General features: G+C 56.6%; 1 protein-coding gene across 31 annotated transcripts in view; it reads left to right on the forward strand.

Moving 5' to 3' along the window:
- NCOR2 (nuclear receptor corepressor 2) overlaps positions 1-26,035 on the forward strand; it is a 224,483-nt gene that overhangs the window by 61,840 nt on the left and 136,608 nt on the right. For all 31 annotated transcript variants that reach the window (XM_089894358.1, XM_089894378.1, XM_089894383.1 and 28 more), the window contains 4 exons: positions 8,880-9,097; positions 15,176-15,303; positions 18,729-18,906; positions 25,507-25,686. In XM_089894358.1, the coding sequence (XP_089750484.1) occupies positions 8,993-9,097; positions 15,176-15,303; positions 18,729-18,906; positions 25,507-25,686 (591 nt within the window). In that variant the 5' untranslated portion in view covers positions 8,880-8,992. The remainder of the gene's footprint in view (positions 1-8,879; positions 9,098-15,175; positions 15,304-18,728; positions 18,907-25,506; positions 25,687-26,035) is intronic.

Here is a 26,035-nt window from a genome sequence, read left to right on the forward strand (position 1 = left end):
CAGTGAATGGATGGGCCACATTCTATTTATCTGCTCGTCAGTTGATGGACATGTGGGTTGTTTCTGTTGATACGTTTTGGCTGTTGTGAATAGTGCTGCCGTGAACATTCATGTGCGTTTTGTCTCATCACCTGTTTTCATTTCTGGGGCTGGATGCCTGGGAGTGGAATCGCCGGGTCATATGGCGTCTCTGTGTTTAGCTTACTGAGGCGCTGCCAGACTGGTTTCCGCAGAGATTGCACCATTCTACGTCCCCACTGGCAATATGTGAGAGTCCCTGGTTTTCAGAGAAGCCAGACATTGGGGTTTTTCTGTGAAATCCTCTTTATAACGCCTCGTGCTGAGCTGGTCGCTGGGGCCTGGCTGAGCTGGGTGGGGAGGGGGAAGCAGGTCCCTGGAAGACTGCCCGGCGGGAGCAGATCCGGGGTCTGTGCCACAGTCTGGGCCCACGGGAAGCTGTTTTTCTGGCTGTTGCTTGGCGCATGCGTGTGGCGTGATGGATTGTGTTACCCAGGGCTGTAGATCCCGCTGGCCACAGGGGAGATGTTTCTGAGGCTGGAGTGGGCTGGCTTTTCTTTTCTCCTTTTCCCCAGGAGGGAGGGGTGCTGGCTATGGCTTGAGGAGGAGAAGCGGTGCCCCGGGGAGGGTGGGCCTTGAGTCCCTCCCTTTGCGCTTCTGGAGTTCGGGACCAGAGGCAGTTTTCCCCAGGGATTCTGTGCCCAGCAGCCTGGGGCTTGGGGAGCACTTGTATGGGCTTGGGCCATGGGGAGGATGGTGCTTATGTGTGTCCCCCATGGTGGCTTGCAGGGAGCCTGACGTGGGGGGATATTAGTGGAATAAAGACACGCTTGGCTCTGGGGGTTGGTTAAAAAAGTAAGACCAGAAAACCCCTGGAAAATGGAACAGTTAAACTGATATGCATTGGTTGATTAGCCCATCCATCCATCCATCCATCCATCCATCCATCTGTCCGTCCGTCCTCCCTCTCCCTTCCCTTTATCTCTCCTTTATCCATCCATCTCTCATTCATCTTAGCATCAATCCTTCATCCGTCCATCCATTCTCCCTTCGTCCGTCCATCCATCCATTTCCCGGTGAGCACCTGGCTGGGCGCTTTCCCTGTTGGGACAGACCTGTCACTGGATGTCAGCTCTGATTGGCAAGCCTTTTTGTCCGACTGGTTCGCTGCTGTAGCTCCAGTGTTTGGAACAGTGCCTGTGCATTGTAGATACCCAAATAATTTCCTGATTGGCCAGAATGTGTGGAGACCCCATTGGCATGGGTTTGTTTAGCTTGGTCCCAGCTTGCGGGGGGCAGGTGGCACCTCTGTGGGCAGCAGCCTGAGTTGGCTCTGAGTACGGTGACCCTCAGCTACTCCAGGCCACCGCCCCTCGGGCAGGGCCAAGGACAGGCTGTGATTAGGGTCCTGGCTCCTTCTTAGGGAGCCCAGTGACCTCTTTGCCAGGTAAGGGGCAAGGAAGCTGGTCTTCCTCCTTTAACAGTTAGGATTACAGGTGGGTCAGCCCTTTTATGCACAGAGGCCTGCACCCGTGGCTCCTTGACAGGGGGCGCAGCTGAAGTTTCCTTGGGTGCAGAGATGCCAGGGGCAGGTTTGATATAGGAGACCCTTCACATCACCCCTGCCCAGAGGTGTGGCATCCTTCCCATCTCACTTGGAGTGAAAGCCCCATGTGACCTCCGCTCTCACCACTCGGGTCTCCCTGCTGTTCCTCTCCCACCTCAGGGCCTTTGCACTTGCTGTTCCCTCTGCCTGGAACACCCTTCCAAGACATCTGCTGGTTCCCTCTCTCCACTCCTCCACAACTTTGCTTAAAGATGCCTTCCGGTGAGGCTGTCCCAGACCACCCACTTTAAAACTGCACCTCACCCCCCATCCCCTGCCTACCCACCTCACGCTTCTGTTTTTCTCCATAGCACAGATACTGTCCAACACCCTGTAATTACTCCCGTCTCACCCAGTGGAATGTCAGCTCCGCGAGGGCGGGGAGTTTGGGTCTGTTATTCTCTGCTGCGTCCCGGCACCTGTCCCACAGGAGGCGCCTATAAAGCGTGGTTGGCAGCGGGCAGCAGCCAGGGCAGGGGGCAGGAACTTTGCCTTTGCCCCTGTCCATGTGGGCCATACAGGCTCCTGTGAGCCAGGCCGGGTGAGGCTCACCCATGCCACTTCCCATCTTCATCTTATGACTTAGTTCAGAGCTGGGCTCCTGGGCATCTCTTCTGTGCCATGAGCCCCTGCAGAAGGTGGCCATCAAATGCTTGGCCGGTCCCCGATTTTTACAGCATGCCAGAAGCTAGAAACACAAGGTGGGAGCAGTCAGCTTCATTCTAGCTGGTGTCTCCATAGCAGCTTAACCTCACACCCCAGAACTGCTTCTGTCCTCAAGTCCTGCCCCATCCGCCCTCCACTGCCCCAGGGCTGGCTTCCGGGTCTCCATTCTCCTCGAGCCAAGCCGCCTGGTGCCTTTTTGTTTAGTAGATATTTATTGGGTGCCTACTTTGTGCCAGGCTCTGGGATATAGCAGTGAACAAAGCCAATATTTATTGAGCACCTATTGTATTGGGTTAAATGACGTCCTCCCCAAATTCACGTCCACCCGGAACCTACGAGTGTGATTTGATTGGGAGAGAGGGTCTCTTGCAGACGTAATTAGTTAAGATGAGGTCACACTGGAGAGGGTGGGCCTTAAGTATAATTGGAGTCCTTATAAGAAGGGCAAGCATAGGCACATGGGAAGAAAGGCCATGTGAAGATGGGCAGAGATTGGAGCAGTGGGGCCTCAAGGAAACCTGGAGGCGCCAGGAGCTGGAAGGGACAAGGAAGGATCCTCCCCTGGAGCCTCTGGAGGGAGTGTGGCCCTGCTGACACCTGGAGTTTGGACTTCTGGCCTCCAGATCAGTGGGAGGATCCATTTCCGTTGTCTTTAGCCATCCACTTTGTGGTAGTTTGTTATGGCAGCTCCAGGAAAATAATACACCTACTGTGTGCCAGGCACCACGCCCCTCATGGGGGGTTCAGCAGTCAATTAAAACAAACATTTATGGAGCAGCTACTATATGTCAGACACTGAGGAGACCGGCGGGGTCCCTGCCCACAGGCTCCCAGCACACGTGTGTGTCCCTGGCCCGAGACAGGCTGGCTGGGGTGGGGTGTCGTAGACCGTGTCCCCTCTGTGGGCCACTCGAGCGCCGCGGGGGGTTTTGAGGAGCGCGCGGGTCAGCGCTGACAGCTGATTTTAAATTCTGAAGCTTCCCCACCTGCCACAAGTCCCAGCGTCGGTCCTGTTAGTTCCAAGAAAATGTCAGGCGTGTGCAGTGCAGACAGCTCCCCTTTCATCTTCCTGGGCTCAGGTCTGAAGGCTCCCAGGCACATTTCAGCTTCCGTTCCGGCCCCTTAGCAAACACCCCCTCCACCTCCCCGTGCCCTCAGAGACATCCCAGCCCCAGTGGCTATAACCCCACCCTCCCCGATCTGAGCCTGGCTGCTCTGACTCGGAAAATCTGTGGAATGTGTCTTGGTGTGGCCTCCCTGGCCGTCTTGCCTGGGGCCCGAGAGGGGATGTCCGGGCAGGATGGAAAACTTCCCCCCGGAAAGAGGCCTCTGCCCAGCAGGGTCAGGGGATGCAGGTGTGGCGGGCTCCAGCCTCACCTCGTGTTACTGGCGCTCACCTCCGCCTGACAGTTTCGTTTGTTGAGCACCTGCTGTGTGCCCGGCGCTATGTTAGGCCCTGCAAGGCAGACACAGAATCACAGGCAGTGAGCTTTCTCCGTGGATGGAACACGGGCTTGGCATGCTTGTGGGGTGCTGCCGAATCAGACCCACAGCCTATGGGGCTCTCCCAGGGCGGCTGCGTAGCCCTGGCCGTGTGCACGGGTGCTCCCAGCATGGGCTGGGCCTGCAGTGTGCAGCCCTCCAGCCGGCTCTGTGGGCCCGTGGTTTTTGGTTTGGATATGCGAGGCCTGGTGGGGCTTGCGGTGTCCCCGTCCTATGGGACTCGGGAGCATCGCATGCCACCTGGCAAAGCCAGTCCTTAACCTCGCCAGAGCGCTCTCTCTTCCCCGTGGAGCCCTGACTTGGCTGAGTTTGCCTTATTGAGCACCTGCTGTTTACCAGGCACCCTTCACAGGTGTGCTGTCCTCCTGGGTCCGTGGAGCAGGGACACGCATGTTCCCTGTCTACGGTGGAGGAAACTGAGGACAGAGCCCCGAGGCACCTTGCCTGAGGGGGGGAATGACAGGCCCCTGTCCCTGGGGGGCTGCTCGGCCTCCCTCACCCCCAGAGCAAGATGTGTCTTTGGCTGGCAGGCTCCTTCTCGACTTGCACGCCGTCTGCTGCTGCTTCTCTGTTACTGCTATCCCGATCCCACCGGTGTCATCTCGTTTAGGGACACTTGCGAGAGCCCCCAGGCCTCTGGGTTACACACTCGCTCTTCACGGCGCCTGCTTGTCAAACACCCCGATCCTTTCCTCTCTCCCTCCACCACCTTCCGTGGCTCCCCATTGCCCTTTGAACAAAATCCATCCTTTCCGTGGTTCGTGGGCCTTGAATGACTTGATGAATTTCTCAAGCACGAGATGCCTGGTCTCATCTCCGGGGTCTTGCTCAGGTGGTGGCCTCTGCCTGGAGCCCCCTCCACTTCCCCCTCCCCGGGCTGTGTCTTGTTCACGCTCCAGAAAGTTCTCTCTGCCACCCCCTCGCCCTCCCCAAGGCCTCCAGAGCCCCCAGCCTGCTCTCAGAAGTCACTATTTGCTGCTTGTCTGCACTCCGCCGGGGCACCGAGACCCTCTGTGGCCTGGACCCTGCCTCATTCACTAGCCTGGAGCTCAGCTCACAGTGGGGAGCCCAAAGGGTCTGGAGATCAACGGATGTCCACCACCCTCTCCTGACCCCAAAGCTCCCAGACCCTGCAGTGATATTGGGGCCCCTGTATCGCATTCCTGCTCTAACCTGCATCCATTTCTCAGAACCCTTTTCAGCCAAGACCAGATCCAGGAGACCCAACGTTGCCCCATGGATTGCTCTCATCCTCTCCTACCCTTGTCTTTGGTGAAGTAATGTCATATTTTTTCCTGGCGCGCACCTCCAAATGTTGCTGATAAGGTCAAAGCTTAATCCCCACCCCTGCCCCGCCGTTCACAGTGTTACGCAAACACCACTTTTACCTAGTTTCGAAACATTTCCGTCATTGCATGGTAACCCCCATACCCATGAGTCGCTCCACACCCCTCCATCCCACCCCCCGCCCTTGGCAACCACCAGTCTGCTTTCTGTCTCTGTGGATTTATCGTTCTGGACATTTCCTATAAGTGGAATCATATGGTATCTGTCCTTTCGTGTCTGGCTTCTTTCACTTAGCATCATGTGTGCAAGGTTCATCCACGTTGTGACATGTGTCAGTGCTTGGTTCTTTTTTATAGCTGAATCATATTCCGTTGTACAGATAGACCACGTTCTGTTTATTTCTCCACTCATTGGTTGATGGGCACTTGGGTTGTTTCCACCTTTGGCTATAGTGAATACTGCTGCTGTGAATACCTTGATTTGTTTCAGTCTCTGTTTTCCATTCTTTTGGGTATATGCCTAGGAGTGGAATTGCTGGGTCCTACGGTAATTCTATGTTTAACATTTTTAGGAACTGTCAAACTATTTTCCTAAAAATAATTTTTTTTTCAAGTTGGCAAAAAATATGGCTAAGGTTGGGGGAGATAGAAATGGAGCTTATTAAAATAAGCTCGTGGTGAATGCAGGAGGTGCAAGATCCCCAGAGTCCCCTGGCTTCACGGACAACCTGCACATGGGGATGCTGGGCCATGGAGCTGGCGGAGTGATCCTCTGACAGGTGGGTGGTGGGGGCATGAACCCCGAGCTCGGCGGTGGACACTCTGTGAACATTGAGGTCGTGGGAAGCCAGGCCTTGGCACGAGGAGGGTGGGGAAGTGGCCAAGGATTCTCCAGGGCTGCTTTGAAAAGGTGTCACTTCCCTGGCTTCTGGAGCCCACGTGCAGTGCACGCCGTGAGCATCTTTCCGGGGCTGCCATCCCTCAGTCGGCCTTTCATTAGGCAAAGGAGGTTAGAAATCTACTGGTAAATTAGACTTCTCACCGCCTCATGCAATGCGAAGTCACGTAGCAGCTTGGAAGCTGCGTGTGGTGCCCTTGGAAAGGCAAGCAGATTGGGCTTCTCTCTGCCCAGGTGCTGCTCTCTTCCTCTTGCAGAGAGCGGGCAACCGTTTAAAACCCAGAGAGAGGGCTTCCCTGGTGGCGCAGTGGTTGAGAGTCCGCCTGCCGATGCAGGGGACACGGGTTCGTGCCCCGGTCCGGGAAGATCCCACATGCCGCGGAGCGGCTGGGCCCGTGAGCCACGGCCGCTGAGCCTGCACGTCTGGAGCCTGTGCTTTGCAACGGGAGAGGCCACAACAGTGAGAGGCCCGCGTATCGCAAACAAAAACAAAAAAAACCAAAAAAAAACCCAGAGAGAGGCCAGAATAGAACTGGCTTTGCTGCATCAGACCACCAGGGTCTGCTGGGCTTTGTGATGAGCTGGGACACAGGGAATTCTGGGACAGGGTCCAGCACTGGTGGCCACAACTGACCCCTCTCCCAAGGCCAGTCTCTTGTCTCTGGGCTGCCGGAGGGCTGCCGCGTTGCTCTTGGTGGGGACTGGTGGGGGCAGCTCTGCCTCCCTTCCATGTCCACAACATCGCTGTGACCGGGCTGCAGCTACTGCAGTGACAGAACTAGTGACTGTAGTAATAGTAGCTCCCATTTGCTGAGCAGGACTGTTCCCACGTTCATAAGAGTTACACAGTGCACCCTGTCGCGGTGTCTGGGAAAAGTCCACGTGGGCTTTTTTCCTGAGGTGGTCATAGGTGTGGCAGTTTGGGCTCTGGAATTCTTTGGCTTTGCAGTGTTGGAAGGATTGACAGCACCCGATGGAAAGGTTGCCTCCTTTGTGACTCCCTCCTTCTCTGGGTGAGTCAGAACTTTTGATGGCAAGTGACAGACAGCTGGGTTGGGCTGGCAAAGGCAAAACACACAGAAGGAGTGCCTTGGCTTCCCTAAATGAAGAAGCAGCTTTGATCTGCCTTCAGGCATGGCTGTATCAGGACCCAGCTGTGCTCTCTCTACCCTTCAGATCTGCCTTCCTGGGGGTATGGTCTCGGGTAGGTCCCTGCCAAGTGGTGGCCCCCGAGAGCTCCAGGCTTTCATGCTCCTGGCTTACAGCCCCAGTGGATAGTGCCTGTTTCTGGTTCCTTCTCAGAGTCTCAAGACTGACTCTCATTGGCTCAGATTGGGTCAGATGCCCATCCCTGAACCAATCGCTGGCCCAGGGGAAGCAGGAATCTGATTGGCCAGGCTCAGATCACATGATCACTCCTGGAGTCTGGGGAGGGAAGGTGGTTGCTAAAAAAAAAAGTCGAGTCTACTGTAGCAGGAGATGGGGGTGGGAAGTGGGATGCAGTCATGGCCCCCAGGTGGGAGGGAAGGGGGTCTTGTTCTTCCTTTGACCACCATGATCTCAATCTTCCCCCCAATATCCCTCCACATCAGGCCTCCAAAGGGCAGAGGGTTAGGGCGTCCACGCCCTTGAAAGACAGTTGTCAGTGGAGGGCAGGGCAATGAGGGGTGTTGTGATGAAGGTACAGGGAGCTGGGGGTACACACGAGATGCAACCCCAGCCCGAGAGGGTACATCACATGGGGGCATCCAGGTGCCGGGCCCCTGCGCCATCTTGGCTTCTCCTTAGCTCCTGGGTGGCGGGTGTGAGTGGGGGGTTTGCACATGGCAGGGGCCTGATGGACACCCCTTTTCTGAGTGGCTGAGTGTGGAGGAGGCCTGAGACCTGCCCGGCTTTCAGCCCGGGCCTGGGCGGCGGAGCCAGTTATAACCTTGGGCAGGCTGCATGGAGCAGTGGCTGGTGGAGAAGGGAGAGAAGGGTCCTGGGGAGGTTGGGGCCCCCCGGAGATTTCTGGGCAAAGGCCCCTTCTGACCAGGGGCTCTCTTGCTCTCTTGACTTGAGTCCTTTCTTCTTCCTGGGCCTCAGTTTCCCCATCTGTAAAGCCAGTGGATTCCTTCCATCATGGACACATGAGTGCTTTCTTCCCCGTGGACAGCATCCTTTGCCTGCCCCTCTGGGAGCCACAGGGGGCCCAGCCGGCTCTCATCCGTGTCCTCGGCTGTTTCCCCAGTGTGGCCCTCGGGCTCCCAGTCGCTTCGCTCTCAGTTCACGTCCGGGCCAACCTCACTTCTGTCCTGCTCCCCCATCGTAGTGTCACTCACCCTCCCAGAGGGTCACTGGGAGGCCCAGGCAGGCCCGACCTTGCCCGGGGTTACACTGTGACCTGTGTTCTGCCCGAGCCGACCCCGTTCACCACCATCACCCTGGACGGGTGTACGGACTTTTCCCCTCCTGGGACAGCAGTCGCCTGCCTGAGCTGCCAGGTGCTTTCGGGGAACCTTGCCCTGGTGACTCAAACTGGCAGAGGACTTGGGGTGGGGTTGGGTGGGCTGAGGGTGCTTGGGAGCCATGGGGGGGGTCGTGGGGGCAGTGCCCGCCGAGTTAGAGCTCCCGTGCCTGCTGAGCGAGGGCCTTGGCAGCGGGGGAGGACACGGCTGTCACCGATGTGGCTTGTGCCGCAGCCGCCGGCCTGTGGCTTGGAGAGGCCTCAGACACCACGTGGCGTCTCCCACTGCTGTCAGTGGGCACGGAGCTTGCCAGTGGCGTGGAGGAGGGTCCCGGAGGACCCCTGTCTGCTCTCTCTTCCTCACAGGGGCCACAGGAAGGACTTGGGGCCCCGCCAGGGTCTGCAAGGAGCAGCCGCCCTGGGACTGATCTCGCTTTTGCTTTTCTGGTCTCACAGGTGCCTGGGACAGGGTGGCCCTCGAGCAGATGACGAAGACTGGCTTATAATCCTTGGAGACCATTGAGAGGGAGCTTACAGGGGCCCACGAGCCCCCCTGGACGCCCACCACCATGTCGGGGTCCACGCAGCCCGTGGCACAGACGTGGAGGGCCACCGAGCCCCGTTACCCGCCCCACGGCGTTTCCTACCCCGTGCAGATCGCCCGGCCACACACGGTAAGCGGCACAAATGTGCACCTGGGGTCACCTTTGGGGCCTTCTCTTGTCCCTGGGTTCCTATTTCTCCCCATCGTCGTGTGAGTGGCGGGGGGGTGGCCTGCTGGGGAGGGAGCGGGCGTGCCCTTGGTCAGCTCTTTCTTTTTTAAAAAAAATGTTTTGCTGCGCCGCATGGCCTGTGAGATCTTCGTTCCCTGACCAGGGATCGAACCCGTGCCCCCTGCAGTGGAAGGATAGAGTCTTAAACATTGGACTGCCAGGGAAGTACCATTGGTCAGCTCTTCCGAGCTGCACCCCACTCTGTCCACCTCCTAGTGGGGGCCCCCTTTCCTGACTTTATCTCTAGTTGCCTGTGGCCCTGAGGATGAGGCTTGGTTATGTTCTGTATCCTCAGGGGCTTGCCAGAGGGCTCTCAGGGTCCTGGGCCTCCCCCGTTTGGCCTCCTGGCTGCTTGGTGAGGGACTGTGAGGCTTTGCAGTTGCAGCTGGGGTCAGAGCTTGCTGTGCCGGCCCCTATGTGAACACGCCTGTATCTGTCCTGCTTGGCTGGTGTGGTCCCTCCTAAGATGCAGAGAGGAAGGTGGCATGGGAGGGCTTTTCTATCTTCCATGAGCGAGATGTTTCAGCATATGAGCCCAGTGGACCAGCCTGAGGGTGTCCCAAGAACAGTGACCTCTTGAGGATTTGGGCCCCCAAGATGCTTTTGAGAGCCAGCTGTGATAAACGGGCACATTCTGGATGGGGTCGTCGAATCCTCACAAGCAACCCGATGAAAGAGCACCTTGCATTATCGTCCCATTTTGAAGATGAGGAGACGCTGGGAGGTTAAATGATAGGCCTCGGGTTAAATCACCGTGAGAAGGCAGTCGGCTTCAGCTTCAGGACCCTGAGCCCCTGTGAGATGGATGACTATTTACTGGTCACCTACTGTGTACCCAGGGCCGAGGACTGTGCTCCTGGGGGTCCTTTACTATCAAGTGTGGTCATCACCTTTATCATAATCACGATAACAAAAGTAAGCTTTGTCGTCGGAGTGCTTACTACAGGGTGAGCATTTTGTTTATGCCCTTTATGTATACAGTTGCACTCGCTTCTCTTCATCACTGAAGTGAGGGTACGCGTATGCTCTGCACTTTGTAGATGGGGAACATTTTGCAGGTGAGGAAACAGGACAAGTCGCTTAATGATTCTGAGCCTCGGTTGTTCATCCATAAAATGGAGTAACGAGAGCATCTGACTCCTAGATTCTCCTGGGGATTAACCGTGATGATCTGCGGAAGGTCCTTATGACAGTGCCTGGCAGACACTCAGCCAGCTGTGTCCACTTGCAATACTGTCACTGTCACTACAGCTGCTTGGAGGGGCTGCCTCCCCTGGGGGCTCCTGGCGGTTGCCTCTGGTTTCTCTTCTTTCTCGTCCCCTCCTGCCAGATTCCTGCCCCTCTCCCACTCCCCCCCAAGGGCCCAGACTCGGTCAGTCCTTGAGTCCCTATGGCCCCTGCCATCCTGCAGCCCCCCATCCTGTGCCCCAGCCGGGCCCTCTCGCAGTCACTTGGAGTCAGCAGCTGATCTCAGACACCGCCCGCACTTCTCCCGCTGGGCCATCAGTGACACAGGATGCGGCCGGGTAGGACCCAGTGGTCACTTCCTCCAGGCAGGAGGCTGACGCCGGGGGTGGGCAGGGGCCCTGGGTAGCTACGAGGCAGGGCATCCTTATCCTGTGTGGTGGCAGCAGTGGGGCCCCACTTCCTGATCACCCTGCCTCGTGCTTGGGCGACCCAGCTGGGGGCCCCTGGTTGTTACTGGAAAGGCAGGAACAAGAATTCTAGGCATCCTGGGGCGGGGGGGGGGGTCTTGCTCTCCTGGGCATGTGTCCGGGGCTGGAGCCACTTTTCTTTGGCTGGTGGGAGGTGAGTGTTGGGACTGTAATCTGGAGGTCCCCCTGCAGCCCTGTGCCCGCTAACCCCTTACCGCCAGCCCACTGTACAGGCAGTGTTTGTGAGATGCCCCCATTTTGGGGGGCAGAGGGTTTTTGGAAGACAGAGGGCGGAGGAAAAGGGAAAAAGGCGTGGAAGGCAAATGCCCCATCCAAGGGCCAGGTGGGAACCCAGGGGTCCCAGCTCCTTGTACAGTAGTTGAGGCAGGTCTGCTGGGCTGAGGGGGCGGGGCCTGGACCCCGTGACCTGTGACCTTCCTGGGACTCAGCTCACTCCCGTACCTGCTCCCAACAGGCTTCCATCCAGGGTGGCACCTCCTGGCCCTGGAGGCTTCTTCCAGGGTGTCTGGGCATGGGGCTGCTTTGATGGTGAGTCCCCCCCGCCCAGAGCCCAGAAGAACCTCCAGATGTGGCTTTGAATCCCCGTTCCTCCCAACTCACCGAGTGACATTTGGCTGCTCACTTAACCCCGTGGGGGCAGCCCCAGTTTTCCCATCTGCAATATGGGTGTTGTGGGCTTAAGCATCACTGGCAGGTGTTTGCGAGGTGCCCGGGGCGGTGTCTGTACGTGGCAGCCGCCTCTTTCCTCCTGGCGGGGTGGCAGGAGACCAAAGAGGCTCTGCACTCTGAGAGGGGCGGTGGGAGCCGCCTTCTCTGCCGGCCTGTGCCTCAGCCTGCGTCATGTCCAGGCTGCCTGGGGTGTTACGCTGGCGCAGATGGAGGGCTTAATTCCAGGTGTGCTTACCCTGACCCAGCCTCAGGCACACTCCGAGCCTCTCTTCATGGTGCCGGTACGCATGGCTCGTTCAATCCCACCTGCTCCACCCTCAGAGCCTCTCTGAGCCCTGTTCTCTCCTTCTCTGTGGTCTCGGCTTCCCTCGCCCACAGTATCAGGACCCCACATCTTTCCCTGAGGGTCCTGGCGGGCTCCTGGCACTGAGGGTCTCCCAGGATTGAGGGTCCCAACACATCCTCCCCTCCTTGTCTCCTTTCCAGCTTTCTAGAGCCCAGCTCGATTCCGCCTTCTCTCCCAAGCCCCGCGGGACCCCCTGAGCTCTCTCGAGTTCCTGCAAGCTTTGCGCTAAATGAATGTGTTAAATAAAGTCCAAAGACACGGGAGTCGATCCCAGCGCCACTCCTGCCTGCTGTGTGGCCTTAGGCAAGTTACTTAGCCTCTCTGTGCCTTAGTGTTAGAAGGGCTTTTCAGAGCACAGACTCTGGAGCCAGACCGCTGGCATTCATGTCCTGCCTCAGTGACTTCCTAGCTGTGAAACTTTGGACGAGTGGTCTTACCGCCCTGTTGCTCAGTTTCCCCATCAGTTGAGCGACGGTAGTTATAAGACCCTGAGGATCAAGTTAGTTGAATGTGCAGAGGCCTCTGCACAACGCCCGGGCCGAGTAAGCGCGACTGATACAGTGCAGTGTTGATGACTTTGATGCTGCTGCTGTCATGACGACAACGTGCCCACTAGTATCCTTTTGCGAATGGCCCCCAGGGTACACTGTGGGCTTTTCCTCTAGAGGAGGGACTGGCAAACCTTCTCTGTAAATATTTCAGGCTTTTCCGGCCACTCGGTCTCGGTCACAACTACTCCTGCACTGTTGCCATCCTAGCGTGAAAGCAGCTCAGCCAACACGTACAGGAATGGCCATGGCCGTGTGCCAGTGACACCTGACGAAACAGGCCGAGCCTGGCTTTGGCCTTCGGCCCCGTTTGCTGACTCCTGCCCTAGATCAGTGCTTATCAGGCTCTCTGTGGGAAGGACCAGTCTGTTTCATTTCCAGTTTGTCACAAATGGATACATGGTCCTTCCGCACGTGACGCAGTTTGCGGGCACGGGGATGGGTCTAGGCCGAGGCCAGCAGGACTGTGTTGGCCGTGCGCTCAGATGCCGCGGTCCCGTCAACAAGCTCTCAAGTAGGATCTGAATCCTCTCGTCTTCAGCGCTCCCCCCAGACCAAGGGTCACGGACGCAGGAGCCTGCTTGGGCCACGTACATGTGTGAGGGCAGCAGGTGGGGTGGGAATGTTTTGTTAACATGGGGAGGGTTCTCGTGTTCTGAGACGTGGCTGGAGGTTTCTAGCCTGAGTGCCTGGTGTCTTCAGGCTCCTGTGACCACAGTGAGCCCCACCTTCGGTCTCTCTTGGGGTCTCCCCAGTTCTTGTCTTCCTGTAGAGATGCAGGCACCCTTGGTGGTCCCTGGACTCAGAGCCCTGGGGTGGAGATCAGTGTGGATACCACAGAAATGGCCCCCAAGATGGTCCTTGGAGGGACCGTGCTAATGAGGTCATCCTGCTTGCTTCCCAGACTGAGAAACTGAGGCCAGAAGTGTTCATGCAGTGGCCGCCCCATGCCTCTGCCTCGGGAGCCCCGGGGGCCGTGTGCCTTTTCCCGCCTCTGTTGGCAGTGGTAGGCGCCGTCCTGCCGGGGCCCTCTCCCAAGGGATTGGACCGTCTGCCTCTCTGCTGCTTTGTTCATTTTGCTTTTGTGTGAGAGGGAATTTTCCTCCCAGCATTCTGCAGTGCTTGCCGATTTCTTCTCACACCTCTGCGTGCGTGTGCACACCGGATCTGTGCCTGGCAGCCGCGCCGGCATGATCCCAGAAGCTGCCGCCCCCTCCCTCCAGCCCTTTCTTCTTGTTCCTTCATTAGCACCCGGTGCCTTGTGCATGACATCGTGGAGTGCGGTGGAGGGGGGAGGCTGAGTCCTCTGTCTTCTGGAAGCTGCCCTCAGTCTTCAGGGAAACCCTTGGAGAGTTAAGGGGGACGCTTGGTTGGAGACACAGAGGCCACCTTCCATCTGGGTCAGGCATTCATTTCAGTTTTCTTTCTTTCTTTTTTTTTTTGGGCGTGCCGCGCGGCAGGCGGGATCTTAGTTCCCCGACCAGGGATTGAACCCGTGCCCCCTGCAGTGGAAGCGCGGAGTCCCAACCACTAGACCGCCAGGGAATTCAGGCATCCATTCCACTGATGAAGAAACTGAGGCTCAGAGAGTTTAAGGGATGGACAGATACCTCTAGCCCGAGGCCGTGCAGCTTCTTGCTTCCACATTGGGCTGCCCGAGAAGGCCCTTCCCTCATTTCCAGCCTCCGAGGTTGACGGGATCCCTCTTGATTCTAGTTACTCATCCTCTCTCGCCTCCCAGCCTCTTACATGTGTTTGTTTTGGAGGGTCTGAAACACATACATTTCCAACACACCTACGTGGTATCATCTAATTCTCTTTGCAGAAATAACTGCTTTTAAAAAAAAAAAAAAGCCAGACAGCAAAAGAATGACTAGATTTTTTTTGGAAAATTGGGAGAATTAAGAAGGGTGCCAGGAAGAAAACAAATCACCTACAATCCCACGCTTTCCCAAGCCTTACTCGTGTCAGACATCACTAATTGATTGCCACCCCACAGTATAACTGGGTGTTCTCTGCAGGCACAACTAATCGATTTGGATTGGTACACATAGGAAGCCTGTCCTGTTTTCCCCTTTGAAAGGTTTCTCTTTTCTATCTTTCTTTTTTTTAAAAAAACATTTTAACGTGTCTCAAATCAGGGTGTAGTTGCTAATCGGGGTACATCGAATTTGTTAGTGTTTAGTTTTTCCACAGATGGCAACGGGTAATGGATGGCATATTACTGAAGAAGGCATGTTTTGCCTGGAGTTTATCCTTCTGACTTTGAGCTATGCTTGCCTGTGTGACACACGTGTGTAGGTTTTCCCTCTGTAACACGGGGGACTCCCACGTCGGGGCTTTGTTTTGGAATCTGGTCTTTGAGCCTTGCAGACCGTCAGCATTTGCCGTGTCATCCACTGTCCCCTGGCGTGGATGCCCGTGTCTTGCTGTGTCACTTGCACCCATGGCAGACGTGCAGGTTGTGCCCTTTTCCATTTGTCTCTGCTAACACGTGGGCTCGGTTGTCTCATCTGGAAAGAGGGCAGGACCAGGTGTCCTTTAGCTGAATGTGTCACTTCTCCTTGGCGGTTGGCCCCAGGAATGTCCTCTGGCTGGACTGGGTCGGAGGGCCGGGAAAGGACGTGGGAGGGTCCGCGGGTGCAGAAGCAGCACCGGGCAGGGGGCTCTGGCCCTGCCTCGCCGTGTGGGCTGCACTGTGGCGGGATGGGTGCTCACTGGTCTGTGTCCTCTGCTGTAGGACGTCGGGCTGCTTGAGTACCAGCACCACCCCCGTGACTACACCTCACACCTGTCGCCTGGCTCCATCATCCAGCCCCAGCGGAGGAGGCCCTCCCTGCTGTCCGAATTTCAGCCCGGGAATGAAAGGTGAGGAGGGGTTTGTGCGTCCATTGCTCAGACGGGGAAGTGGAGGCCTGTGCTCATGAAGAGCTCGCAGGGTCGGTGTTAAACAAAGGGGTGTCAGGCTGTGCCCTTGTCCTGGTGCGGCTGTGACTGGGACAGGGCTGGGGATGGGCAGGGAAGAGCCACGTGGCCCTTGGACTTCCCGCTGTGAGCCTGCAGTGGCCTCTGGCTGTGTGGCCCAGGCAGGAGGGGGTGACCACCAAAAAGTAGGGGAGGCTGGGTTGCTGGTTGGGAGTGACTGTCCACAGCTGGGTGCACATGGGGAGCCCCCTTCCTCCCATCCCTTTGTCATCCCCTTTTCTCCGAGTCCTCTGCCATCCCTCAGCTGGCAGACTGGGCCTGTGGGCCTGCCTTGTCTTCCTTAAATCCAGGTGGGAGAGAGCAAGCCATACGGGTGGGGACCCAGTGAGGGGAGGGCCAAGGCCAGAGTGGGGCCCCAAGATGCCTGAGACAGTAACAGCTCTAATTGCTAAGAGTCGTGAGCTGCTGCTGCTTCTTTTTTTTTTTTTCGGTACGCGGGCCTCTCGCTGTTGTGGCCTCTCCCGTTGTGGAGCGCAGGCTCAGCGGCCATGGCTCACGGGCCCAGCCGCTCCACGGCATGTGGGATCTTCCCGGACCGGGACACGAACCCGTGTCCCCTGCATCGGCAGGCGGGCTCTCAACCACTGTGCCACCGGGGAAGCCCCTACTTCTTTTTTTTTATGCTTGAAAATCTTTTATTGATCACACTATCATACTTCTTTGTGACAAAATTAAGTCTATACATTTTTTTACATCTTTATTGGGGTATAATTGCTTTACAATGCTGTGTTAGTTTCTGCTTTATAACAAAGTGAGTCAGTTATACATATACATATGTTCCCATATCTCCTCCCTCTTGCGTCTCCCTGCCTCCCACCCTCCCTATCCCACCCCTCTAGGTGGTCTACTGCTTCTTTTTGTCACACCACGTGGCTTGTGGGATCTCAGTTCCCCGACCAGGGACTGAACCCAGGCCACGGCACTGAAAGCCTGGAATCCTAACCACTAGGCCACCAGGGAACTCCCGAGAGTCCTGAGCTTCTAACATGCGATGGCCTACTGTAGGCTGCGGGCTGCCAGCGGACACTTAGACAGGCAGCCCTGCCTGCAGGAAGCCCACAGTCTAGCAGGGGAGTTGCAACAAACACACAAGGTGACTCCAGAACGAGGCAGGTGACCTGTTTCCTGCAGGGCAGGGAAGGGCTACTCTTTGGCTGGAGAGGCCGCGAAAGGCCTCTCAGGGGACAGATGCTTGGCCACTAAGTAGCCAGCCGCTCAGAGAGCCAGGTGAAGACCTTCCAGGTGGAGGGAGCAACACGTGCAAAGGCCTGGAGGTGGGCATGTGCTTGGAGTGTTCCAGAAAGGCGAGGAGGCCGGGTGGCTGGGCTGAGCCAGGTGGCTGGGGGCCAGGAGGGTGAACTTCGAGGGGACTGTGGGAGGGTTTGGAGCTTTGGAGGGCCAGGATATAACTTCCACCCTCAGATCCTTCCGGCCATGTGCAGTGATTCTAGGGGCAAGCAGGGACCGCTGAGGCTGGGCTGGCCCAGGGGCCCTGTCCCATCGTCTCTTCCTTCGTCACCTTGCTGAGGCTGCGAGGTTGAGGGATGGCCTAGGTGGGACCAGAGTTCCGGAGAGCTGGCCTGGGCCTTCTGTGCTGCTACAACTGCATGGAGGCATCCAGGGCCCCGCGGGGAGGCCACTGCCGCGGGCCATGGCTTCAGTCCCTCGGCACCGGGTGGTTTAAAACAGCAGACACGTGTTCTCTCCCAGTTTCTGGGGGACAGAAGTCTGAAACCCAGATGCCAGCAGGGCCGCACCCCCTCCGAAGGCTCTAGGAGAGGACCTGTTCCCGGCCTCTGCCACCTTCTGGAGGCCCAAGGTGTTCCTTGGCCTGCTGCTGCATTACCCCAGTCTCCGCCCCCCTCTGCGTCTGTGTCCTCGGCCCTTCTTAGGGGGACACTTGTCATCGAGTCTAGGTCCCAACTTAATCCAGTATGACCTCATCTCAGTGAATTACGTCTGCAAAGACCCTACCTCCAAAGAAGGTCACATTCTGATGTTCTGAGATGACATGAATTCTGGGGGGACACTAACCTATTATGGTGCCCTTTCCATGTTTCAATGTGGACGCCACCTGCTTCTTGCAGGGCATCTTGTAATTGTGAAGCTGTTGGTTCTCAGGTGGGCAGGAGGGGCATCTTGTGACCTGGCTTTGGCGAGAGACGGGCCCCCCAGGGAGGAGAGGACAGCAGCATAGCCTCAGCCCACATTGCAGTCAGTAACATTCATTCAGCCTACACGCACTGATTGAACGCCTGCTGTATGTCAGGCACTAGACAGATGAATGTCCCTGCCCTTGTGGAGCAGACACTCTGGGACGGGGGAGGCAGCCACCAAACATGCGTGAACCAACAAGCAAATGGTGATGGCTGCAAACAAAGACAGAGAAAACGAGATGGGGTGAGATGGGGTATATCTGGTGGGCAGGGAGACTGCTGTTAGGAGGAGACGCCCCATGCACTGGGACAGGAAGGAGGAGAGGCAGCATGGAAGGAGCTGGTGTGGAAGTGTTCCAGCCTAGCCAGTGCACAGCCCCTGAGGCAGGAATGCAGTGGGCAGGGTGAACAAGGGCCAGACCAGGCAGGGCCTGAGGGTGGGGGGGAATGCGTTTGGATTCTATTCTAAGTTTATTGGGCAAAAAACATCAACTGGAAAAGCATTTCAGCAGGGGCAGTATTTGGGCAGGAGCTAGAGGTGGAGGCTGGGAGTCGTGGCTCAGCTGTGTGTGCCCAGGCAAGGCCATGGCCTCTCTGGGCCAGTTTCCTCCTCTGCAAACTGGGGAGGAGGGTTAAGGAGAGTTAGTTGGGAGTGATTAGGCTGGACAGCTCCTATCTCTGCATAAGGCTGCTGGGCTGACTTGAAAAGGAGGCAAGGCCAGGTTGAGCAGCCAGAGTGCTGTGATCAGCTAGTGATGTCTGCTTTGGGTGAGTGATTTGCAAACAGCATCACGTGTGTTATTGTCTGTGTTAGACCCACAGTGTTTTTCAGACTTTCCCCGTGAATCACCAGGGATCTTGTTTCAATGCAGAGTCGGATTCAATAGGTCTGGGGTGGCATTCAAGATTCTGCATTTGTAACCAGCCTCAGGAGGGGCTGAGGCTGCTGGTCTGGGGGGGCCACACTCGGTGAGGGAGCAGGGAATCCATCACCAGTACATTCTCTTGCTGTAAACATAGTTAGTGAATGCTGACTCGGAGGAAGACAGAGCTGTATTTGAGTCCTGCCTCTCTGTGTGCCCTTGAGCAGATGGGCACTCCTCCCGCAGGACGGGCAGCAGATGTGATGCCGTGTGCCCTTGCCCCCCACAGGTCCCAGGAACTTCACCTGCGACCCGAGTCGCACTCATACCTGCCTGAGCTGGGCAAGTCGGAGATGGAATTCCTGGAGAGCAAGCGCCCTCGCCTGGAGCTGCTGCCTGACCCCCTGCTGCGGCCCTCGCCCCTGTTGGCCGCTGGCCAGCCAGGGGGCTCCGAGGACCTGTCCAAGGTAAGGCCTGGCCTCAGCCGGGAGCTCCTCTGAGGGTTTGGGTGCTGCTGCGATTGGGCGGGGAACAAGGGAGGGGGTAGGCGTGCTGGGCTGGGGGGATGGCTTGGGCGAAGGCTGGGAGAAGGGCTGAGCCCGGGGCGTGCAGAGGCTGGGCAGCCAGAGGAGGGTCCAGGGACGAGCTTGGCTCCATGGGCCATTTCTTGGCTGGAAAGGGACAGCTTCCCCCACTGCCCCCTGCAGCTGCCGGAGCGTGTCCAGCCCGTGGGGACCACTGTGCCCTGGAGGGCGCCTGCATTTTACTCTTCTTTAAGCAGAAAGTCGAGCTGAGATGGAGGGGGAGAATGTGCACAGATTAAGCGCTCATGGTTTGCTGCTGAGAGAGGTTTTTCTGCTGTTTCAGTGAACCTCAGGACCGTCCACGCTAGAAGCTCATTTGCTCTCTATCTAAACGGAGGAATCACAGCCAGTGGCCCAGATGCTTCTGTCCCCTGGGGTCCCCCAGCTGCCTCAGAGGCTGTCATTTCACTGTCACTGCCTAGGGTGGGGCAGGGACTGTGGCCGGATGATATGCTCATCCTTGGCCGGCTGCGTGATGGATGTCCTTTCCGCACGTGCTGAGCAGTGCGTTTACGCTCCTTCATGACCATGAGGACGCACATTAGCTCATTAACGGCCGCCCAGCTGCTGGGTGAGGTCAGTGCTCATCTCACTGCAGCACCAGTGGGGGTGGGTGGGGCCTGGGAGCCAGGACAGGGGAGGGAAGTGGTCCACTTGGACCTGCTGGATCCTCTTCTCTGCCCGACACTGGATTGGTGGGATTTCAGGCTGAGGCCAGTTCTTTATCGGGGGGCTGACAGAAAAGGGGTTTCCCGGGGCGGTCACGATGATGATGACAAGCTAGCATGGAGGCCCTGACTGTGTGCCGGCCACTGTGCTGAGCGTGAGTGTCCTTCCAGTGTGCCTTTCCAGCCTGATGAAGCCCGGCCTGCAATCACCTTTTATAGGCGGGGCCCCAGCCTAAGAGAGCCACTCACCCAGGTCACTGGGAAGTGGGGAGTGGGCCCTGAAGCCCAGGCAGCCCGGGTCTGTAGCCCAGACCTGCCCACCGGGCTGTCCCGCCTTGGGCTTCCCCTCTGGTCCCCCGTGCCTGCCATTCTGCCATCCCTGCGTTAGCCTACTCCTCATAGATTCCATCACTGCTCAGCCTCCTGGGAGGGATGTTGCCATTGGAAAAGCTATTCCCTGAAGTGGGTCTTGGGCAGTAGGGGAGTGGGGTGCATATGAAGGGGGGCACAGGGCCACACCAGGGATGCTTGATGTCCACCCCCCACGAGGGACCAGAGCCCCGAGTGGGCCATATCCCTGTGCTCATGTCTGGTTCTGCCCAGAGAACAGGCTGACGGGTGTCTCTGGACAGCCCTGTTGGGCCTCTGCTGCCTGCCGCGCATCTCTCCAGAACTGGGCTCTGAGTCCTCAGACCTGTGGGTCCATCTGAGGGTCTCCAGGCCTGACAGTGGCTCTGTGCTTGTCCTTCTTCTTAGGGCTCCCTGGGGATGCTTCCTCTCCCTCTGTGGGTCTTTCTCAGTCTTCGCTTCTGTCTCTGTTTGTCTCTGTCTCTCTGTCCCCGTGTCTCTGTCTTTCTCTGCCTGGGGCGTGTGTGTGTGTCTATGTCTGTCTGTCTCCGTATTTCTCTTTCTCTCTATCTCTGTCTCTGTGTCTGTCTTTCTCTCTCTTCTCTTCCTGGACCCCATGGATGTGGGGGAGTGATGGGCCCAGTGTAGGGGCCTGGCTGGACCAACTACGGTAATTGCTCCAGGCTGTTAAGAACATTTGGAAAGTATGAGCAAATTTTGGGCAAGGGAAGAAGCCAGGGGAGAAACACAACTCTGAGGGAGTTCAGATGTTTTTTGCATCTGCTGTGTAGGATTCAGCTGGGTACGTGAGACGGGAATTTGATGGGTTTTTTTTTTTTTTTTTTTTTAACAGCACCTCCCTCCCCACCGGCCCCGGCTGTGTTCCTTTTTCATATAAAAATATGAAATATAAAAATGTCCTGTTTTATAATGCTTCCGTGGCCTTCAGCCTCTGGAGTCCTGTGGCAACAGAGGCTTCCTTTGGAATTCACCAAACTTTGTTCTGGGACTTTAGAATCGTCACAGACAGCACCATTTCTGAAAATCTCTTTGTCTGTTGGGGCCCCGTTGGCTGAAAGGGACAGAAAACCCATGTCAAACTGGTTTAGGCCGGAGTCCTGGCTCATATAACTGAAATCGAGGGGGTGTTGGCTTCAGGCACAGCTTGATCCAGGTGACACGTTACCAGGTCTCTATCTCTGTCCATTTCTTGGCCCTGCCATCTTGCACGTGGTCTTGGTGTATTAACAAGGAGAAAGTTTGAGTGTCCAGGCCTTCTTCTTCCCACATTCAAGGCCAAAAAAAAGAACTTTCCCTCTGTCTCCACATTTCCAGGACAAAGCTGTTTATCTCCCTGCCTTTGACTGAGGCCCAGGCCTGTCCTGGAACCCATCATTGTGACTGGGGGAGAGGACTGTGGGTGCCTGAGGCTGGCCCTGCCCTTTCCTGGGTCTGAGACAGGGGGAGCCCCAGTGGGTCCTCTCCAGCCCCCAAGGCTGTTGCTGCCTCTGTGTCTGTAATTTTACATAATGGGTTTTTCTGTTCCACGTTGGCCTGAATTTTTACACCAAGGGCGTCTGACGGGGAGAATGGTGCCGACTGCTACCTAGCGGTGACTGGTGAGGGTATAGGATTGTTGTTTTCCTCCTGTGGCTTTGGGCCTAAACGAAGGCCAGCAGCCATCGGGAGAACCATCTGGAGGCCCGCTAGCCAGGCTCCCTTGGTCCCATTCCTGGAAAACTCAGCACTGCAGAAAGCACCCTTCGCCCTTCAGGCTTGCATCATCGTCTATTCAGATTGAGGTGAAATTCACATAACATGAAGTTAACCACTTTGAAGTGAACAATTCAGTGGCATTTAGTATAGTCACGGTGTTGGGCACCACCTCTGTCTAGTTCCAGAGCATTTTCATCACCCCAGAAGTAAACCTGGTACCCATCAAGCAGTCACTTCCTCCTCGCAGCCCCTGGCAACCACCGATCTGTTTTCTGTCTCTATGGATTTGCCTGTTCTGGACACTTCGTATCAATGGGATCATGCGATATGTGGCTTTTTATGTCTGGCTTCTCTCACTCAGCATCACGTTCTTAAGGTTCATCTGTGTTTTACCATGCGTCTGTACGTCACTCTGAATCATATTCCATTGTATGGAGAGACCACACTTTATCTGTCAGTTGACGGATCTGCCTGTGTGGTTTTGCTTAGAATAAAAGCTAAGCCTGAACCTTAAGGAAGAAGTCATTGAAGAAGATGGATTTTCCCCATCAAGAATTTAAGAAAAAGTTTCCAGCAGCTTTTCCAACAGTTGCTAGCGGTTGCCAACTGCTTCTTCTCACCCCTGCGCTGCTCCTGTCGGGTTTGGGGATGGAAACCTTCTTTTTGCTCATGTCATTTTGAGAATTATCCCTGGGTTGGATGAACTGTTTCAGGGTGTCCTGGCCCCGAAAGCCTTCTGTCCACAGCCCTTGTTCTTGCTGTGCTCCTCTCCGTCCCTTCTCAGTCCTGGTGGAAGATCAGAGGTGGGCAGAAGAGTGGTTTCCTACAGCAGGTAGCAGGACTGGGCTCCAGGAACCATATCGCCAAAGCCTTTTGTCTCAAGAAGCCTGAGAAATGGGACTTACGTGGTGGCACGGTGGTTAACAATATGTCTGCCAATGCCGGGGACGCAGGTTCGAGCCCTGGCCCAGGAAGATCCCACGTGCCGCGGAGCAGCTGAGCCCGTGTGCCACAACTACTGAGCCTGCGCTCTATAGAGCCCGCGAGCCACAACTACTGAGCCCGCACGCCTAGAGCCCGTGCTCCGCAACGAGAAGCCACTGCAGTGAGAAGCCCCGCGCACTGCAACGAAGACCCAACGCAGCCACCCCCAGCAAAAAAAAGAACCCTGAGAAATGATTGAGGCTGTGGAGGGAGACCAGCCAAGCGCCCTGGGGCACAGAGGGAAGGGGCGGATCTCAGTTAAGGGCTGGGGGAGGGGGCGTGGATGGGGGGGGTCTGATTTCAGGTGGCAGAAAGGTGCAGTTAGGAGAGGGAGTGGCTGGTACAAAGGTCCGGAGATGCCACGGTGCGCAGCCTGCTTCTGGTCTGGCGTGTGTGGGGTCAGGTGCCTGCAGCCCCTGTGTCTGCCCTCCGCCCTCCTATCTGGGAGCAGTTAGGGCCAAACACACACACACACACACACACACACACACACGCACACACACACACACACACACTCCTTCTGAGTATTTCTCTAGGGGATCTGTCTTCTGTGCACAGTTTTGCCTCTAATTTCAGGGGGTCTTACACCCTGGAAGGGATCTTACTCTTGCTTTTCTGCCCAGACACATGGTTCTGAGGGATGAATGAATGCATGGTGGCGACCCCGCTTCTGCTGTGGGACCCCCAGCAACCTGGTTGCATGCTCTGCCTGCTTCTGGAGAGTTCTGAATGAGGCCTGGTCTCTCCCGTCCTGTGCCCTCCGAGCCAAGGCTCCATCGCTTTGTGGCTGGTGACCTCGGGCACGTCGTTGAATCTCGCTGGACCTTAGTTTCCTCATCTGGAAAATGGGGAAAACCGTATTTTCACTTCCAGGGTGGGCTGTGACCGTTATGTGAGTTAAGAGCACAGGCTGGCAAACTCGGCAAGCCCCAAGCTGGCCCTCGGCGTGGGTCTGTAAATAAAGTTTTATTGGCACTTAGCCGTGCCCATTCTTTCGTGTCCTGTCTGTGGCTGCAGCCCCTCTACAGTGTGGGTTAGTAGTTGGGACAGAGGCCGCCTGACCTACAAAGATTGAAGTGTTTTTCCACCTGGCCCTTTACAGAAAGTGTGCCAACCGCTGGCTTAGAGCCGTGCCAGGCCTGTGCCTGCAGGTTCCCGTACCCTCATCTGCGCCATGGGGATGCAGTGGCAGCCCCCTGGGAGAGCCGCAGCCGGGGCCAGGGTGTGGGGTGTGCCGAGGACTGGGACGGTGCCTGGTTCGGTTTCCTAGGCGTCCCCGAGGAGTGTGGAGGCCCACCTCAGAGCCATGGGGCAGGGCCACATCAGAGCTGTTGAAGGGCTTGAGATCTTTTCTGCCTTTGCCCCCAGGGCTCTGGGTGTGTGGAGGGCCCGGGAGTCTCGACGCCAGCTCTCCCACGTCTCAGATGGCAACGATGAGGCCAGGGTGATCCCCAGACACTGGAGCCCTGTGGGCTTCGGTGGTGTGTGTGTGTGTGTAGGACCAAGACCCCGAGGCCAGGAGGGGTGGACTTAGAATGGCACAGGCTCTGCTCAACTCGAGCTGGGGGGGTGGGGTGGCACTTGGCAGCCCTGGGGCTGCAGTTGTCCCCGGGAATAATGTGTCCTCTGTCCTCCGGCTGCAGCTGCCTTGGGGGTGGGGAGGCAGCGGCCTGGAGCTCCTCCTGGGGCCTCCTCTGCCAGCAGCTGCTGGCTTGGCCTTGAGGATGGCACAGGGCGGGGCTGGGTTTGGGGGCAGGACAACCCCAGCCAATGCCTGTGGAGCTCGGACAGTGTGCCAGGCTCTGAGCTGAGCGCTCTGCACATATTAACTCATTCAAGCCTCACAGCAGGCAGGAGGTGGGACTCGTCCCATTGTACAGATGAGGAAACGGAGGCAGATGACCTGCTTGTGGTCGTGATGATGCTGGGAGGTGGCAGAGTGGGTGGGGATTTGAACCCGGGGCTGTACAGGTGAATGCTCCGGGACAAGGACTGGGTTTTATTTTTTTAATTGAGCATCCAGCACAGCTTGGATGCTCAATAAACTTTTGTCGGTGGAATGAAGGAGTCACCGAATAACTCAATGAAGGATTCCCTTGTTTGTTTACCACATTTTTGAAAGCAACTTCATTACACAAAGAGTAATACTCAGTGAAGGAAAATCAGAAAAACGCTGGTAAATTAAAAAGAAGAGAGTGAAAATACCCGCCTTCTCCCCCGCTGCCCCGGTAACTACTTTTGACATCTCTGTATCCCGCTCTCATAGTTTTCCTGTGTTTGTGTATATTGCCTACACAACTGGGTTTGCGCTGTGTATGATGTTCTGTAACGTGCTGGTTTGGACTGAGCATCGTGAATCAGTGTTCACGGAGCATCAGCCTGGAGGTCGTGGGTCTTGGTTCTCGAGGAGTTTGGTCTGGTGGGAGGGCACAGACGGGGTAAGTGGGGTAAGAGAGAGGTGTGTTATGGGGAAAGGAAAGAGGGAGGGCTTCACAACTTGAGGGACGGTTGGGGAAACTTGCGTGTAGGAGGGTAAAAAGGATCTGCACTTTGGAAAAGGCTGGGGAAGGAACACCTAGCAGGAGGACCAGTGAAGGCAAAGACAGAGAGGTGGGATCAGTAAACAACCCTGTATTTGGCACACGGGGGCTGGCACGACAGATGCCCGGTGTGTTGGTGCCTGAAGTCATGGCTGGAAACTTGTGGTTTTTGGGGGGATGGGGGTGCCCCCTGCGCTGATTCCACACCTGTTCTTCCTCCACCACAGGACCGCAGCCTGACAGGCAAGCTGGAGCCGGTGTCTCCTCCCAGTCCCCCACATGCTGACCCTGAGTTGGAGCTGGTACCTCCACGGCTCTCCAAGGAGGAGCTGATCCAGAATATGGATCGGGTGGACCGCGAGATCACCATGGTAGAGCAGCAGATCTCCAAGCTGAAGAAGAAGCAGGTGCGTGTGGGTGGGGCGATGGCGGCTCTCAGCTCCCGATTCAGCAGTGGCTTCCGCTGAGAAGGTAACAGCACTAGGAGTTATAGCAGTTGTGAACGTGTGCCTAGCACGGCCCATTGTACTGGCTCATTTTTATGCCCTTTACGTTTATTGGACAAGAGAGCTGTTTTGTGTGGTGCTGTCCGAGGGAGCTTTCTGCAATGACGGAAATGTTCTAGATCTGCACTGTCCACAATGGTAGCCACTACCCGTATGTGACTGTTGAGCCCTTGAAATGTGCCTAGTGCAGCTGAGGAACTGAATTTTTAATGTCGTTTCATTTGAATTGAAATGAAATTTACACTTGAAT

Source organism: Delphinapterus leucas, chromosome 14 (assembly GCF_059928025.1).
Source record: "Delphinapterus leucas isolate spDelLeu-1000000601 "Yukka" chromosome 14, BTC_Dleu_Yukka2, whole genome shotgun sequence".
Classification (NCBI taxonomy): domain Eukaryota; kingdom Metazoa; phylum Chordata; class Mammalia; order Artiodactyla; family Monodontidae; genus Delphinapterus; species Delphinapterus leucas.